Here is a 17042-nt window from a genome sequence, read left to right on the forward strand (position 1 = left end):
GTTGAACTACAGTTGATCATGTGTTTATGTAGTGTTGCATGAATTGCATGGTTTTAAGGTTTCAGATATGAGGGACGCGGGTGTGGAAGGTGACATATGAGGCAGGCGTGCCTGGTCATTATCAATGGACGCGTGTGCGGGCGTTTGAGAGGTCGGATTTGCCAAATCCGGTTGTAGATGCTCTAACAGCTTGACGGCCAGGCGAAATCCGTCCATGTGAATATACACAGAGCCTAGCCATTTCACCCCTCTAGCCATCTCTATTCTGTGTGGAGCCGAGCAATGTAGATCCTGACTAATCAGCACCAGCAGAGCCCAAGCAAGTGAGAAAGTGACGTGAACAGCAGCTAATCAAGAAGCAACTAAAGGGAAAAGAAAAGTCTTAATCGCCTCTGTCAAGCCGTAATCAGGATCGTGCGCGACGATCACGACGCGCCCCTCCAATCATTGCTCACAGATCGTGCCGTGGTTTCAAACTTTCAAGGGGGTCCATGCTTCGCTTGCCACACGGTGATATGATGACCGCGCCACGGTGAGACACGTTTAAAATGCAGGAAAATGTGCCACACGGTGATGCCATGACCCCATGGTTTTTACAGGGAATTCGCTATGGCAATTAGCCACTAGCGCAGGAAAATGATACATCGGGTTATGCTCCATGATTCGGTTGGGTTCAAAGTGATCAGGAGACGACCTACTTGATTCACTTCATCATGTGGCATAGATTGTGGTTTGGTGGCAACCAACAAGAAGTACAGAAACGTCTCTCCGATCTTCGGAAGAGGAACACAAAAGAACAGAAAAAACACAAGCGCAACGCGTGTCAGTGAGTCAACAAACACGTAGCGGCCGAGAGATTCGACATCGCCGCATCATTCTTAATCCCATTCTGATCAATTGAAGTCGTCTGCACCGTGGCCTTATTCTGCACTATCAGACGCCCAACTCCCAGCCACAGCATGATCAGGATAACCATACTATATGGCACGGGTTCATTAACCCGGGGTTTCTCTCTTTCCAGTTAAGATATTCATTTTATTTCAGCAGGCCATGGCGTCTCCGTGATGATGGATCAAATGTCAACAGGTTGGGATAATTAGGCGGGCGTCAGCGTGAGTGCGCAGTAATGGCCGTGTCGCCGAAAGGAAAACAAGTACACACGCGTGGCCCGCCCGTCGATGGATGGAACGTCGTCTCCCCTATATATATCCGCCGCTAGCTTGGCGCCACCTGCTGTCTACTCGGCTCGGCCTAGCGCGCGAACCACCACCATGTGCCCTTGTCCCGTATGAGCCAGAATCGTTGTCGCAAGCTCACGGGCGCCCGCACCACCAATCCACCACAGCACAGCGCAGGCGGCTTTCAGATTCGGCTGGCGCTCGGAGCACTGAAGAGCACAGGGAAGAAGAAGAAGAATAAGAAGAAGAGCTCTGGGAGAGCGGGGGCGATGGTGGCGCAGAATCAGAGGACGCCGGGAGACCAGGTAGAGCAGGGGCGCCGCTCAGAGCCCGTCCATCAAGCGTAGTGTAGGTGTGTTCTTCGTGTTCTTGGTGATTGATTTGGTGTTGTGTGCACGCAGGTGTTCTGGCCCAAGGTGGTGCTCAAGAAATGGCTCAACCTCAGGAGCAAGGACGCCAAGTTCAACGCCGACGAGGACGACGGCGACGACGACGGGGAGCAAGGTGGGTGGGTGCTAGCCTAGCAAGATCGAGCTCCCGGTTCGAGTTTCGGTCGCCGGGGATCGCAGCCTCCTTCCTTCCTCCCCTTCTCACCTTTTTTGCTTGCTGTCCGACTCGTGCAGAGGAGAGCTGCGGCTGCGACGGTGCCGAGGCGGAGCGGGAGGCCGGCGGCGTGGACATCGCCGGTGAGCTCTTTCACATCTCAGTTTCACCTCATTCTCATGTTTGGAAAGTTGGCTGTGTGCTTCCGCGGATCCATGAGGCGTTCTTATCCGATCCTGAAGACGGGGAAAAGTGCGGCTTTGGACCGTTTAGCCCTTTTGGGGAAACATGGCTGATACTACCAGATTCCCACCGTCGAAAGTAGATCAGTGCTGGTACTTGATTTTGGCTGAGGACTTCTTGTCGATTTTGCGCATTTTCACAATGATCAGCGTAGCTTCTGACCATCGAACACCTGTTACCACTGCAAATTTGCATTCTGAACCACTAGTAGTACTAATCGGAAGCAAAATTCAGAGTAGTTCCTCATGAGCCACCCTGTTTTTCTTGAACGATCTGCAGAGGAGAGCCTGGACGCCGCGCCGTACAAGCTGCGGCGGCGGAACTCGGAGACGATGCGCGCGCAGTACATCAGCACCAAGGAGCTCAGGTACAGCCCAAGTGTATTTTCAGCACGATCGCGGCGCATTTCTGTTTTCTCGCGGTTCTTGGCGTGGTGATGCTGATGGGTTCGTGCTGCAGGATCTGCATTGGCACGTACAACGCCGCCGGCATAGAGCCGCCGGAAGGCCTGGACATCGCCGAGTGGCTCGGTACCACCGGCGGCGAGCAGGCCGACATGTACGTGCTCGGCTTCCAGGAGGTGGTGCCGCTCAACGCCGGCAACGTGCTCGGCGCCGAGGACGTCCGGCCGGCGCTGGCGTGGGAGGCGCTGATACGCGACACGCTCACGCGGACCCAGCCGTCCTGCTCGAGGCCCAAGTACAGGTACCGCAGCCACCCGGCCACCCCGACCCGCGACGGCTCCGACGAGCTGTTCCCCGGCGGCACCGACACCGAAACCGATGACGACGCGCCCTTCAGCTTCCCGGTGTACCCCGAGGAGTACGTGGCCGCCACCCCCAGGATGCTCGGGGCCATGGTGGACATAGAGGACGAGCAGCCAAGGGCGCAGCAGAGGGCGCTCCTGAAGACGATGAGCAAGACGGACAGGATCGGGCTCGCCTGGCCGGAGCAGCCGCTGGACCTGATGGCCACCGCGTCCTTGTCATCGGCGTCGTTCAAGTCGCCGAGATCGTTCGGCGCGCACAGGTCGTTCATGAAGTCCAGGGCCGCCGCCGACGACTGCCCGGCCATGGTCCCTGACCTGGACCTGGACCTCGACGGCGAGGCCGCGCGTGGTCATGGCAAGAAGAAGGGCGGCGTCAGGTCGCCGTTCGTGAGGATCGTGAGCAAGCAGATGGTGGGCGTGTTCCTGACCATCTGGGTGCGGCGCGGCCTGCGGAGGTGCGTCCAGAACATCAAGGTGTCCACCGTGGGCGTGGGCGCCATGGGCTACATCGGCAACAAGGGGTCGGTGTCGGCGAGCATGTCCATCTACCAGACCATGTTCTGCTTCGTCTGCACCCACCTGTCCGCCGGCGAGCGGCCCGGCAACCTCCTCAAGCGGAACGCCGACGTGCAGGAGATCCACCGGCGGACGCGCTTCGCCGGCCCCGGCGGCCTCGAGCTGCCCCGAGACATCTACGACCACGAGTCAGTGATCATGCACGCGCACATCGTGCTACGAAATTGCATCCACCAATGCATCACCCGGTGATCTGACAGACATGTTCTTCTGTAGGAGGATTTTCTGGCTGGGCGATCTGAACTACCGGATCGACGTGCCGTACGACAGAACCCACGGCCTGATCGCCGCCATGGACTGGCCTCAGCTAGCCGAGAAAGATCAGGTACGCAGTTTCGTTCATCACCATCTCCGCCATGGACTGTGAACTGGAGTGCTAATGCTCTGTTTGTTGTGATGATCAGCTGAAGCGGGAGCTGAGGAAGGGGCGGGCGTTCGAGGGTTGGAGCGAGGGGGTGCTGGAGTTCGCGCCGACGTACAAGTACGAGATCGGGACGGGCAAGTACATCGGCGACGACCAGAAAGGGGGGAGGAGGACGCCGGCGTGGTGCGACCGGGTGCTGTCGTTCGGGAAGGGGGTGAGGCTGCTGGGCTACGGGAGGTCGGAGCTGACGCTGTCGGACCACAAGCCGGTGACGGCGACGTACGCGGCGGAGGTGGAGGTGTTCTGCGGGCGGAAGCTGCAGAGGGCGCTCACGCTCACGGACGCCGAGGTCGAGAGCGGGGACGTGGTCGTGCCGGACCTCGAGTTTTGAGCTGGTTGAATTGAGGGGCATCTCACCGGCGGCGCCGAACACGACATGGACATGCACGTAGTTTTCAGCTGCGTCGACAAATCTTGGACGGGATGGTGTCGTGTGGGTGATGCTCCGCTCTGACGAAACATGTGTGACGGTGTCAGCCGGTCTGGTGGTGTAATCATCGGCAGATCAATGAATTTATAGGATTTTTTCCCTTCACCTTTGAGTTAGTTACCTTTCTCCCCTGTCAGTATACGGTGAGACAGTGTGCTGTTTGAATCACACGCAGTGGCACAAGAAGCATAAAAAACACAAAGAATGAGATAAAAATCAACAGCAAAAAAAAAAATGCACCAGCCGGGAATCGAACCCGGGTCTGTACCGTGGCAGGGTACTATTCTACCACTAGACCACTGCTAACAATGTTAATTTTATATACTATAACTTATTTGTACAATAAGCCCCGCGTGTACGCAACACGACCGCCACAAGTTCAAACTACAGGTTGTAACCAAAAAAGTAAAAAATCGATTGCTTCTTTTCGTGAGCTATAATAAAATAGTTTAGCGGCCGTACCAATGCGAGGTAATCAAAGGAGGCCTTTTGGTCTGAGAAGACTGCACGGTTGTTGCTCATATGGCACGCAGTCCACCCATCGATGCTCTGGAAACAGTCATACCACTGTACTGTCGACGACACGATCCGAGATCGGCTCAAGCTATGGGGAGAAGAAAGGTGCCGATATCTTGCAAATGCTAACGTTTGCCATTACCAGTTACTGCCAGGGATTTTTTCCTTTCTTGCCGAACTGAATCTAGGCATTTTATTGCAATATGTCTTGTGAATTTATCATGACCTTGCAGATCCCAAATTGGTAGCAAGGGGGCATGCATCTGATGCCTGCCATGTCCTGGGTGTCCGTGGATTGTTGCCATGCACTTGTCCAACGGCGCACGCGTGACATGATTGCCCGCCGTAAAGAGCGAAAGATGCAGACTAATATACGAGTGGACCCAAATTTCTAGATCTAGATAGATAAAAATTCTAACCATAAAGGAAGCAAAATGTAAAATTAGAGGCCCGATTTTACCGTGATTGGAAACGAGAATATTCTGCTACATTGGACTCATGCATATCTAGCTCATGGAAGCAAATTCTCTAACTGAGCTACGATGGACAAAAATAATAATTTTATGGATACATTTTTTGTTAAGTCAATGCATATTATAGTTCCTCGCAAAACACAAACAGAAGCATATTTTAGTTGTACCAGAAGCAAAATCTCGAATTCGTTGAAACATCATTTCATTGTGTTGAAAACGCGTGTTGCATAAAAAAAATTGGTATGCATCGGAAGAAGCAAATTCCATGTTCGAGATCTGATGAGATAAATAAGTTTACCCAACACAAAACAATTTTTGGTAAAGTCAGAACATATTTTAAGTTTGAAGCAAATTGATTAACTAAAGGAAGCACATTTTCATTACGGTGGAAACAAATTTAATATGCGTGTGATTTTAGTAGCATGTATGGCGTACATAATTTCATTGAACTTAATTTCCTAGAGAGAGAGAGAGAGAGAGAAATAAACAGACCCTTCATTTATACTCGCGTGATTTTAGGAGTGCACGTAATTTCCGCTGTATAGTTTAGGAAACAAATCTGAAATCAATTCCGTTCGTTACCTGCAAACTACCTATGGAAGCCACGTTCTCAAGTTAAATCCAACCAGGCAAAGCTTTCTCATCCAATGATGGTGGGCTGGCCTAGCGCTTCCCGAAAGAAAATTAGGCTGAGAAAATTCACAACAATAATAGGAGTAAAAGGAAAAACTAGTACAACAAGTTACCTGTCCCAGTTGGTTATTGTGGGTGGGAGTAAAATCAAGAGGTTTAGAGTTCAAACCTTGCTACATGTATATATTTTTTGAAGTGTTAAAAAATTAAATAAAAATGGACCAATCCCAAGAGGGAGGGATTTGGATTGGCTGTGTATGTCTACGCTCGTACATGTCACATACGGAGGTTGGTATATCTTATGGTTAAATGACCATGTTGTCCTTATACGGTTTGTGAGGGGGGTCTACCGAAGCAAGCCTCTAACAAATATCGATAGGTTTCTTCGGATATTATTTCTTCTCTAGAGCTCACAAGCATCCAAGTGAAAGTAAATGTAGGCAAAATAGATAAAAGAATATCTTTCGCAAACAAAAGCGTTCAAGTGTTCAACCCGCATCCAAAACTTTTGAAGAAATAACACTTATTGTGCTTTGTAAAAAATGATCTTTAAGAATTATTTTTTGAGTATTGATTATGTTTATTTTTTCTAGACCATCATGAATGTAACTCAGGATGACTTGAAAGGGGGCAGAGGAGATGGAGAGGAGGAGGGGGTCATGGTGGTGGTTGGCAATGCAGCCCGAGAGAAGGCATGAGAGGAGTTGGGGGCAGATGGGCGCCGAAAGCTGCGACCTCTCTAGATCCTTTTTTTCCTGAGATGGCTAGATGAGGTGAGAGGGAGAGATGTCCTATTTTTTTCCCGAGATGGCTAGATGAGGTGAGAGGGAGAGATGGCTGAACGTGAGAGGCAGGGGGTTATCTACAAACGAGGAGTGGAGGGGGGTTATCTACAAACGAGGAGTGGAGTACGGGGGTCTTTTTGCAAAATTGACACAGTTTGTCTGAGATGCGTCGAATGTAAATCATATGGGTGTAAATGAAGGATGGCAGGCACACCATCATCACCAACTCAGCTTTTAATAAGAGTAGAGACGTAGTCTCATTGTTGGTGTATATTCAAGATTCGACTGGTCCTGTGCGGTTTGGCCCTGTTACCGGGCTACCAAACCTACTACTAGAATATTTCAAGGGAAACATTCAACGTCGGCCGGCTGAAAACAATCGAGGCGTCCGCCATCTCCTTTAAGCGCCACGTGCCCTCAAGGAAACACGAGACATACCTCTTCGTCTAGTAAACATCACGTTCCTCTCTCCGTCTCCCATCTCTATGTTTTCTGCAACATTACCTATGTTACAAAAGTCCTTCCACAACACTTTGTTGCAGAAAAAAGTGAAGATAGAAAAACAATCTCGCAACACAACTATGTTGCAAAATAAAATCACCGCAACACAACCTATGTTGTAAAAAAAATCTCGCAATACAACTTATGTTGTAAAAAAAGTGCAACGCAATCTATGTTGCAATTTTTTTTGCAAAAAGATATTTGTTGCAAAGCAGAAGAAGACGTTCAGCCGCTAGATTGATCAGATCTGATGGTCCGCAAGGCGCCGAATCTTTTAAAATGATCCGCTGGTCGACGCGTAGCCGGCCTCATATTTCAGGTTCAAGGTTTGACCCACACCTTTTTTGACAGCAACTCCAATGCTATGCACTAAACCAGACACATCGGGATGTTATTCCTATGAAAATTATCAACAATCAATAAAGCATAGCTATCTTTGCTAAAAAAACTAAAAAGCTAAAACAGACACATCAATGCAGCTGGCCATCTAATCTAGTTTTTATTAATATTCAATTTTTTTATATTGCAAAAGGATTCAACACTAGTATACTCTTCACCAGACGTGGGCATATGTCCCATGTCCTACTCTTCCTCGGAGTTCGTCGCCTGGCCGCTAACGTCATCGGTGGAGGTGAGGTTGATGACCAAGCCGGAGGTCTGGCCTCATCACCGTCGCGGCCCGAGATGAACGATGCAGAGCTGCCAACGTTGGCCTCCGGCTCTATCACAATTGCTTCGAAGAGGCGGTCGCACTCCGCCTTGTTGACGCAGAGCTACCACCGCTCGACGCTGATGGTCTGGACATGGTGCACGGACTCAAGCGTCGCCCGCTGCTCATCCGCCAAGCCCGGATTCTCCGCAAGCATCACCTCGACGGCCTGTTCGGACACCTGCTCGCCGGTGATTTTGTCCTACGCGAGCCGGTGGTGCTCGAGGAGCTGCAGGTTATATCGCTGCTCCTACAACATCCAGAACGTGGAGGCCGGCGGCGCCTGCTCCTCCTACCGCGCCTTCGCCATGACGGTGTTGTAGTGCACCTCCGCCTGCTGCAGGGTGAATCCATAGCTAGCGTAGGCGTCTATTCCTCCTCCTCCACCTCCTCCGTCGTTGCGTCCTCCTCGTCCAAGCTCTCGTTCTCTGGAGAGCTTGAAGGCTCTCTCATCGTAATGCAGGCCACCCACCGGGCACACCATGCGTCCACCTGAGTCGTGATTTCATGGCGGCACCGCAGTGAAAGGGTCTTCCACCACCCACGGCGGGTCCTAGCCATTGCTCGTTGATGATCTACAAGTGCACAAAGTTTATGTAGCATCTTCGTGTAGGTATCCCAATTAGTTATCGTTCCAACAAAGAGCAGAGGAGAATGCTAATAGTTGGCTGTTGCACACAAGGTGTCACCAGTCTTGTTGACTTAACTATTTGAATATCTGCAAGGATTATAGTAGCTCTGGTAAACAAGTAAAGGAGGGTTGAAACAAAGTAACGAGCTTGAAAAGTAGAGAACATACAAGTAAAGTGCTGACAATAAACCGTCGGTTAGTCTAGTGTGGAAAGGTTAGGCGTGGGGAAACTCAGATCATGGTGTACATCAAATGTGTTGGTGCAACGGTAGTATCAACTACCTTTTCATGTGACTAGGTGAATGCCCGTGCATTGCAACGGGATACAAAATATGGAGTATTAAGAAATGATAATCAAGGTCATAATTCAACTTCATGGGTATTACATTTAACTTCCACCTCTACTATGACCAATGTGCACCTGAAAAGTATTGCAGCCTGTTTGTTTCCACAGGGTACATATAATCATGTGAATGCATCAAGCAAATGCCATCCTATTTTCTAGCATAGGACTGGCTCCATTCATCTACTGGGACCACTATACGCCCCGTTCCTTCCTTTTCATTGACATCTCCAAACACACCCTCTTGGAAGTAGCCCCACACTACTAATCAAATGCACTAATAAGGGAATTGGTACTACTGACATGATAAATAACGTGATCTAAAATAAACACGAATTCCTTGGATATGAACTATAATAATCAAACGAGAAGTTGGATCTGGGGGATCTTGAATAAAGCTGGATCGGTGACCCCAGATTAAAGAAAAATAATTGTACAATGAAATAACAAAGAAAAAGGATATGCTTCGACGAGCACCGCAATATCCGCAATGGAAAAGCTATTGTGACACAAAAAATGGAAAAACATTGGATTCAATGGATACTTTGTAATGTCTCTATGAAGTAAGGGCAAATGATAACTTGCATGAACTGGTTGTAAAATTAGATTGCCGCCAGCGGCAACAAAATCATAGCGAAGGTTGATGCGCTTCCTACAACACAAAAAAACAGAATAGATCGTTAGAGAGCAACATAGGGGAATAATTGTAACACCCTGAGAATCATGCTACAGTAACCCCCTGTGATTAAGCTAATCATATTGCTAAACAGGGCTAGATCACATTTGAACCACACCCTTGTCAGACTCCTAGTTCAAACTTCAAATATAATTAAAGTAGAAAATAAAAGTTTTCAAAAATTCAAACAGAAATGTTCAGTGGGTTCTAAATAATACACTGGTAATTATGGTGGAGAAAACATATTTTTATAAAATGTCTAAATACTTTTAAATGAAATAAAACAGAAAAGGAAATAAACAAAAAGAGAAAACAGAAAACAAAACAGAAAAAGAAAACAGGGGGGAAAGGGCCCGCTCCCCCCCACTAGACCCGCGGCCCAAACCCCCCCCCCCCCGGCCCAAGCTGGGCTGCCACCCGCGCCCCGCGCCCCGGCCCAGCCCACCTTCCCCCGCGTCCCCTTCCTGTTCCCCCGACCGGGTCGGAACAGGGGAGCGTCGCCGCCGCACCCCCTCGCCGGCGACGGGGAGGATAAGGGCGCCAGCTCCCCCGCCTCCTCGGGCCTCTCTCCCACTCGCCCCCGCTCTCCCTCGGCCTCTGCGCCTTCTCCCCCGCCAGATCCCCCTCCCTCTCCCCTCCGTTCCCCTCTGCCCGCGCGTGCTCGCCGCCGTTCACCGTCGAACTCGCGGTCACCTTGCCCCGATCGCCTCGACGACGTGCCCGAACGACTCCCCGCCGTCGACTACGTCGACTGCGCCCTCGGGAACGAGCCGAGCGCCTCTGCACCGGCCTCCCCGAGCTCGTCTTCAACCTACGGCCGCCGTCGTTCGTCGCCGATTCCGGCTGCCCCGCGCCCTCCCCGAGCTCACTGCCACTCCCTACAGCCGCGCGGTGAGCTCCTCTACCTCCTCCCCCCCTCTCCGCTAGCTCGCTCGCGCTCCGTAGCTGCTTTCCCGCGCGCACCCGAACGCCACGCCGCGGAGCTCGCCGCCGGCGTGTCTCCGGTGACCAAATGGTCACGGGCGTTGGCCCGCTAGCCCGACCGCACCGTGCCGCACCCACCTAGCTAGCTAGTTCGGCCGTTCGCGCGCTCTAGCGTAGCTTTCGTCGGGCACCCGTAGCACCTCGCCGCCGGCGAGCTTGTAGCGGTCGCCCCCGGCCGTTCCAGCCCCTCCGACCACCGCCGTTGGACGCGCGACGTCGAGCCGCGTCGAACGCGCCCAGCCCCGCCCCCGCAAACCCACTGTGGGTGAAACCCGCGCCCCTCCCGCGCGCACCGCCGTGCGTTTTGGTCGCCGGCGATACTCCGGCGCCGGCCGCCGACGTGGCACACCTGGGGCCACCCCTGGGTCACTGCCAGTGGCCCCCACGGGCCCAGTTGACTGGGTTGACCCAGTCAACTGCTGACTGGGCAGGCCCAGTCACTGACATGCGGGCCCCGCCGCGAAAATTAAAAAAAGAAAAGAAAAGAAAATGTTTTTATAAATAAAAATAATTAGTTTAATTAATCTCTCACTGACAGGTGGGCCCAGTAGCTAATTAACTAAAGATTAATTAGTTTAATCCTCTGTTAACCCACTGTCTATGACAGGTGGGTCCCCCTTGTCAGTTTGGCCAGTCAACCCGGGCTGTCGACCGCTGACGTCACTCCTACGTCACGCTGACGTCATATCCCCTTTTCTGTTAAATTAAATAATTCCAGAAATTCAAATAAACTTTGAAAATTCATATCTTTTAAACCGTAACTCGGATGAAAATGTTTTCTATATGAAAGTTGCTCAGAACGACGAGACGAATCCGAATACGCAGTCCGTTCGTCCACCACACCTCCCTAACCTATCGATCTAGCAACTTTCCCCCTCCGGTCCGTCTGTCCGAAAACGCGAAACATCGGGAATACCTCCCGGATGTCCTCCCCCTTCACCGGTACCACCTACTGTCGCGTTAGGACACCCCTAGCACCGCTCACTGTCATGTCACGCATCGTCATGCTTATGTTTGCATTGTATTTACTATTTCTTCCCCCTCTTCTCTCCGGTAGACTACGAGACCGACACTGCTGCTGCCCAGTTCGACTACGGAGTCGACGACCCCTCCTACTTGCCAGAGCAACCAGGCAAGCCCCCCCCTTGATCACCAGATATCGCCTACTCTACTCTCTACTACTTGCATTAGAGTAGTGTAGCATGTTACTACTTTCGATATCCTATTCTGATGCATAGCCTATCCTTGCTACTACTGTTGTTACCTTTACCTGCAATCCTACATGCTTAGTCTAGGATGCTAGATTTCCATCAGTGGCCCTACATTCTTGTCCGTCTGCTGTGCTATACTATCGGGCCGTGATCACCTGGGCGGTGAACACGGGCATATACTTATATACTATATACATGACACATGTGATGATTAAAGTCGGGTCGGCTCGTAGGAGTACCCGCAAGTGGATCTTTGTGGCGGAGCGACAGGGCAGGTTGAGACCGCCTAGGTGAGAGGTGGGCCTGGCCCTGGTCGGCGTTCGCGGATACTTAACACGCTTAACGAGATCTTGGTATTTGATCTGAGTCTGGCCATTTGGTCTATACGCACTAACCATCTACGTGGGAGTAGTTATGGGTATCCCGACGTCGTGGTATCAGCCGAAGCTCTTTTGACGTCAGCGACTGAGTGGCGCGCGCCGGATTGGACTGGAACGCCACTAGGCTAGGTCTGCTTCCGGCCGCGTACGCAACGTGCAGGTGTGCATAGGGCGATGGGCCCAGACCCCTGCGCGCATAGGTTTAGACCGGCGTGCTGGCCTCTCTGTTGAGCCTAGGTGGGGCTGCGACGTGTTGATCTTACGAGGCCGGGCATGACCCAGGAAAGTGTGTCCGGCCAAATGGGATCGAGCGTGTTGGGTTATGTGGTGCACCCCTGCAGGGAAGTTTATCTATTCGAATAGCCGTGTCCCTCGGTAAAAGGACGACCCGGAGTTGTACCTTGAGCTTATGACAACTAGAACTGGATACTGAATAAAATACACCCTTCCAAGTGCCAGATACAACCCGGTGATCGCTCTCTAACAGGGCGACGAGGAGAGGATTGCCGGGTAGGATTATGCTATGCGACGCTACTTGGAGGACTTCAATCTACTCTCTTCTATATGCTGCAAGATGGAGATGTCCAGAAGCGTAGTCTTCGACAGGACTAGCTACCCCCCTCTTATTCCGGCATTCTGAATATGCTAAGAATGATTAATTAAGTAGACACTACTATTTGCTAAGAATGAACTATAATATGAATGTGACTGGAACAATAAAATATCCTATGATAGCATATTATAAACACACACACGCAACAATATGTTCAGAAAAGAGAAGTAAAACTGGTAGCAATCTACTATAAACATAATAAAAGGATACTTGTCTGCTCAGGACTCTTTTTTATACGACTAATTAGCAGAAGCAGTGAAGCAGCAGTAGAGTTTTCTTGGGCTCAGACTTTCTGCACAGTGGCACATAGATCAAGTGGAACATGGGCCGACGTCCAAGAATGCTGATGCTGGGTTGTAGTTTTACAGATAAACAGAGCAGAAAGTCAGACATGCATCTGGAAATCTTGACACACATACACCATCGATGGACAAAATACCTTCACGTGACCAAAGCCACCACCAACATGGAAGTACAAGAAACGCGCCGCACACTCCAGTGCCTCTGCAAACCGCTTGCTCGAGGCCGCCCTCGTCGCACGGCTGCTTCTAGGCCGTCATTGCCGTGCACGAGCAGGACATTCCGAGACGTTGTCTGTCATCTGCCGTCGCGACAGGACCAGGGGCTCGCGGCTCATGGCAGGAAAAGTGAGGATGGAGGTTGGACGAGAGAGAGAGGGGTCCGAGGCGAGTGGCGGCGAAGGATGAGTATGGATGCAGATCAGTGCGGCGGCGCGGGAAGGAAAACGGGGCGTGGACGAGGGGATCGGCTGCTCCGAGCCTCCGATCTGGAAAGGAGAATCCCAGTCCCTATTTTTTGGGGAGGAAGTAAATGCCATTAGTTGGGGCTAAAAATCATGGCAAGTGCGGGAGGAGGGAAGGACGTGCGGGAGGGGGAGGTCGGACGAAGTGGAGGACGTAAGAGGGGAGACAGATCCTTATGTTTCTTTTAGGTAGTAGAGATGACACACATACACCATCGATGGACAAAATACCTTCACGTGACCAAAGCCACCACCAACATGGAAGTACAAGAAACGCGCCGCACACTCCAGCGCCTCTGCAAACCGCTTGCTCGAGGCCGCCCTCGTCGCACGGCTGCTTCTAGGCCGTCATTGCCGTGCTCGAGCAGGACGTTCTGAGACGTTGTCTGTCATCTGCCGTCGCGACAGGACCAGGGAGCTCGCGGCTCATGGCAGGAAAAGTGAGGATGGAGGTTGGACGAGAGAGAGAGAGAGGGGTCCGAGGCGAGTGGCGGCGAAGGATGAGTACAGATGCAGATCAGTGCGGCGGTGCGGGAAGGAAAACGGGGCGTGGACGAGGGGATCGGCTGCTCCGAGCCTCCGATCTGGAAAGGAGAATCCCAGTCCCTATTTTTTGGGGAGGAAGTAAATGCCATTAATTGAGGCTAAAAATCATGGCAAGTGCGGGAGGAGGGAAGGACGTGCGGGAGGGGGAGGTCGGACGAAGTGGAGGACGTAAGAGGGGAGACGGATCCTTATGTTTCTTTTAGGTAGTAGAGAAGTAGAGATTGTACTTCGTTGATTGTACGCTCTCTAGGCGGTTCACCCTTGAGTAGTCAAACTCGTTGTTCTCTTCTATTGACACATTAAGGTAGTGAGACCAGACCAACACTTTAAGTGTCGTGTATTCTCGTTATCCTCATATTGATTTTGCTCCTCGTAGATACCAACACCTATCAGATGGTGGTCACAGATTCGTTGAAAAATATGTGTTACCTGTGTAGGCCTTTGGATCATGTTGTCTGGTCTCTTAAATTAGACAACTGTAACATCCCAAATTTTCAATTTGAAATGTTATACATAGATCATTCTTGCATATCATATTTTATTGCATTTTGTTTTGCGATCCTAGAAATTCTACGCAACTCAAGGACCCATGGAGAGAGTTGGGGATTTCGTTATTTTCATATTTGGGTTTTCTCAAATTTTGAAAATACGATCATTTGTTTTAATTATTTTTCTCTCTGAAAATATTTCATATCAAAATATATGAGAGGAGATAATATGACTTCTCCACAAATAATGAAATATTGGAGGAAAAATATTAAAAACAAATATTTGATTTTATTTGGATTTTATTTGATTTTATTTAAATTAGGAAAATACGCGTTTTTCAAAATTGCATTTTAGGCCCAAATAAATGTTCATCTTGTCCGGCTTATTTTTAGAGGACGGGAAAATTTATTTCGGGATTTTTGGAGTCCGTTTAGTATTTATTTTCTTACTTTTTCTACATATTCGAATTTTTTTTAAAAAAAATTAAAAAAATTGCGAACCGCCTTACGGGCCGTGTCCAACCCGGACACCTCAGCCCGGCCGGCCTTATAAGCCGCGGCCCGACCCCGCCGCAGCCCAAGTCGCCGCCGCCCCGCAAACCCTAACCCTAACCGATCTGCGCCGACGCCGCCGGATCCGCCGACGCCCGACGCCGCCGCCCCGCCGTCGCCCGTCGCCGACCCCGCCGCCCGACGCCGCCGCCACCGCCGCCCGTCCCGCCGCCCGCCGCCGCCCGCCGAAGCCCCGCCGCCCCTCGCCCGACGCCGGCCCGCCGGAGTTGCTCGCCGCCGCCGCCGTCATGCGAACCGAGGTAGCCGCCGGTCTTCTCGAAAAAAAACCGTTCGGTTTTATTTCAAAACTGAGATGCGTTTTTTTATTAGATCGATTTTTTTTCCGGTTTAACTAAATAGCGAACGCCCGTTCGTACGTTCGTTTTAACAAACGGTTTTCGTCGTTTAACCGCAGACAGCGAACGTTCGTTCGTTAGCCTGTTCGTCAGTTTTTCTTTTTCTCGGATTTTCCGCGATTATTTTCGATCGCGATTTCTGATCCGATTTTCGTTTCAGTTTAACTTTTCGCTCGTTTATCGGAATCAGGCGATTCAAGCGCCTAGAGTTTCATCTCGAAACCCTCTTTCTGTTTAACCAACTCAAAAAAGTTTTTGCTACTGTGAAATTTGACTTAGGTCCAGATTAGTAAACGAAGCTTGTTTCTTTCGCCGTTTGAGTTTCGTTGCTTCGTTCGATTTGATTCTTTTTGCAAACCGGAGTTCTTAAGTTGAACTTTCTGGTTAGATCTCTTATTTTGAGTTTTATTCGTGCACCCTTGCTTGATTGCTTATGTATGTATTGTTTGTTTGCGATAGAGTACCGGAGTGCGAAGCACGCTACTACGAGTCTCTAGGTTTCACGGATCATCAGCAAGGCAAGTAACACCTTGATCATATCTCTTTACCACCCAGTTTTATTGCATTAGATCAATCCTCAAACTATTGCATGATTAGGATCTGATTAATATGTGGGTTTTGGGAAGTAGATGAGGTAGTACCTATTGCCCTGTTTACTATCAAACCTTTGGGAGTTACTTCTACGTTTGCTTATATTGCTATGTTATGCTCGTAGACGTGGATTGGGTTTGAGTGTATTTCATGACAGATGTGAGATTGTTAATTAATGGATCAACTTAAGGTGGCTACTTTAATTTACATCTGGGTGGATTGAGGCACCTGGAGAACCCAGTGTTGCCTGTATTTTTGGATATCCCGGAGTACCCGTGTGATCATCCTATGGACCGCCACCCAGGCTCAAAGGGATCATGAGATTATTCATGCTAGAAACTTCCGTGTGCAGCCACAAGCTATTATGGGCTCTTGAAGAGGTGGGCTAGCAGATGCAGGGGAAAGTAGGTGTAACTGTCCACCCGGAGTAAAGAGTATTATTTCTGAAAGACTGTGTCTCGGTCATCCGTTTCTCAAACACCATGTAGTGCGAGAAATCAAGCGGAGGCGATCGAGTCTTGTGGGGAAAAGTGCACAAACCTCTGCAGAGTGTACAAACTAATCATGGTTAGCCGTGTCCCCGGTTATGGACGTCTTGAGTATCTAGTTCTTGGATTATCATGTGAATCTCATCATCATGTTACTTAATTTAATTTGATTGGGTTAATCACGTTCTTAATTGGGATTGAGTTGGAGGTACCTTCTCAATGTTTAACAACCACCATGATAGTTAAATAAAATTTATTCCTTTGTGGTAGGGAAAAATTGGCTTTTCGCAAAACTATAACCATAGAGCTTTCCATCAGCCAAATATGCATGTAGTGATAGCATTATTCTGTTCATTACTCTCTATGTGTTACATTGCCAACATACTCCATGTGCTGACCCGTTTTTGGGCTGCAACGTATCATGTTGCAGACTTTTCAGACGACGAGTAAGGAGCCTTAGGTCGTGGTCTTATACTCAGTGATGCCGTTGGAGTTGATCGACTCACTTTATCTTCCAAGCCTTCCGCTGTTATCATTTTTAGATGGCCTTAAGCCATATTTATTTGTATTGAGTTCTCTTGAACTATTCGATGTAATAAGTGTGTGTGATTGTGTCATGACCGGTTTTTCAATAAAATAA

The 17042-nt window shown here is 50.0% G+C and overlaps 1 protein-coding gene across 1 annotated transcript; it reads left to right on the top strand.

Annotated features, from left to right (window-relative positions):
* The first annotated feature begins 1119 nt into the window (after positions 1-1119).
* Positions 1120-4268, top strand: LOC109739202 (type I inositol polyphosphate 5-phosphatase 1). The gene is made up of 7 exons (XM_020298287.4): positions 1120-1483; positions 1580-1682; positions 1802-1864; positions 2244-2331; positions 2424-3437; positions 3526-3634; positions 3714-4268. The coding sequence occupies exons 1-7, from the start codon at positions 1289-1291 to the stop codon at positions 4062-4064; spliced, it is 1923 nt and encodes a 640-aa protein (XP_020153876.1). The 5' UTR covers positions 1120-1288; the 3' UTR covers positions 4065-4268.
* Positions 4269-17042: the final 12774 nt, after the last annotated feature.

Source organism: Aegilops tauschii, chromosome 3, assembly GCF_002575655.3.
Source record: "Aegilops tauschii subsp. strangulata cultivar AL8/78 chromosome 3, Aet v6.0, whole genome shotgun sequence".
NCBI classification, from domain to species: domain Eukaryota; kingdom Viridiplantae; phylum Streptophyta; class Magnoliopsida; order Poales; family Poaceae; genus Aegilops; species Aegilops tauschii.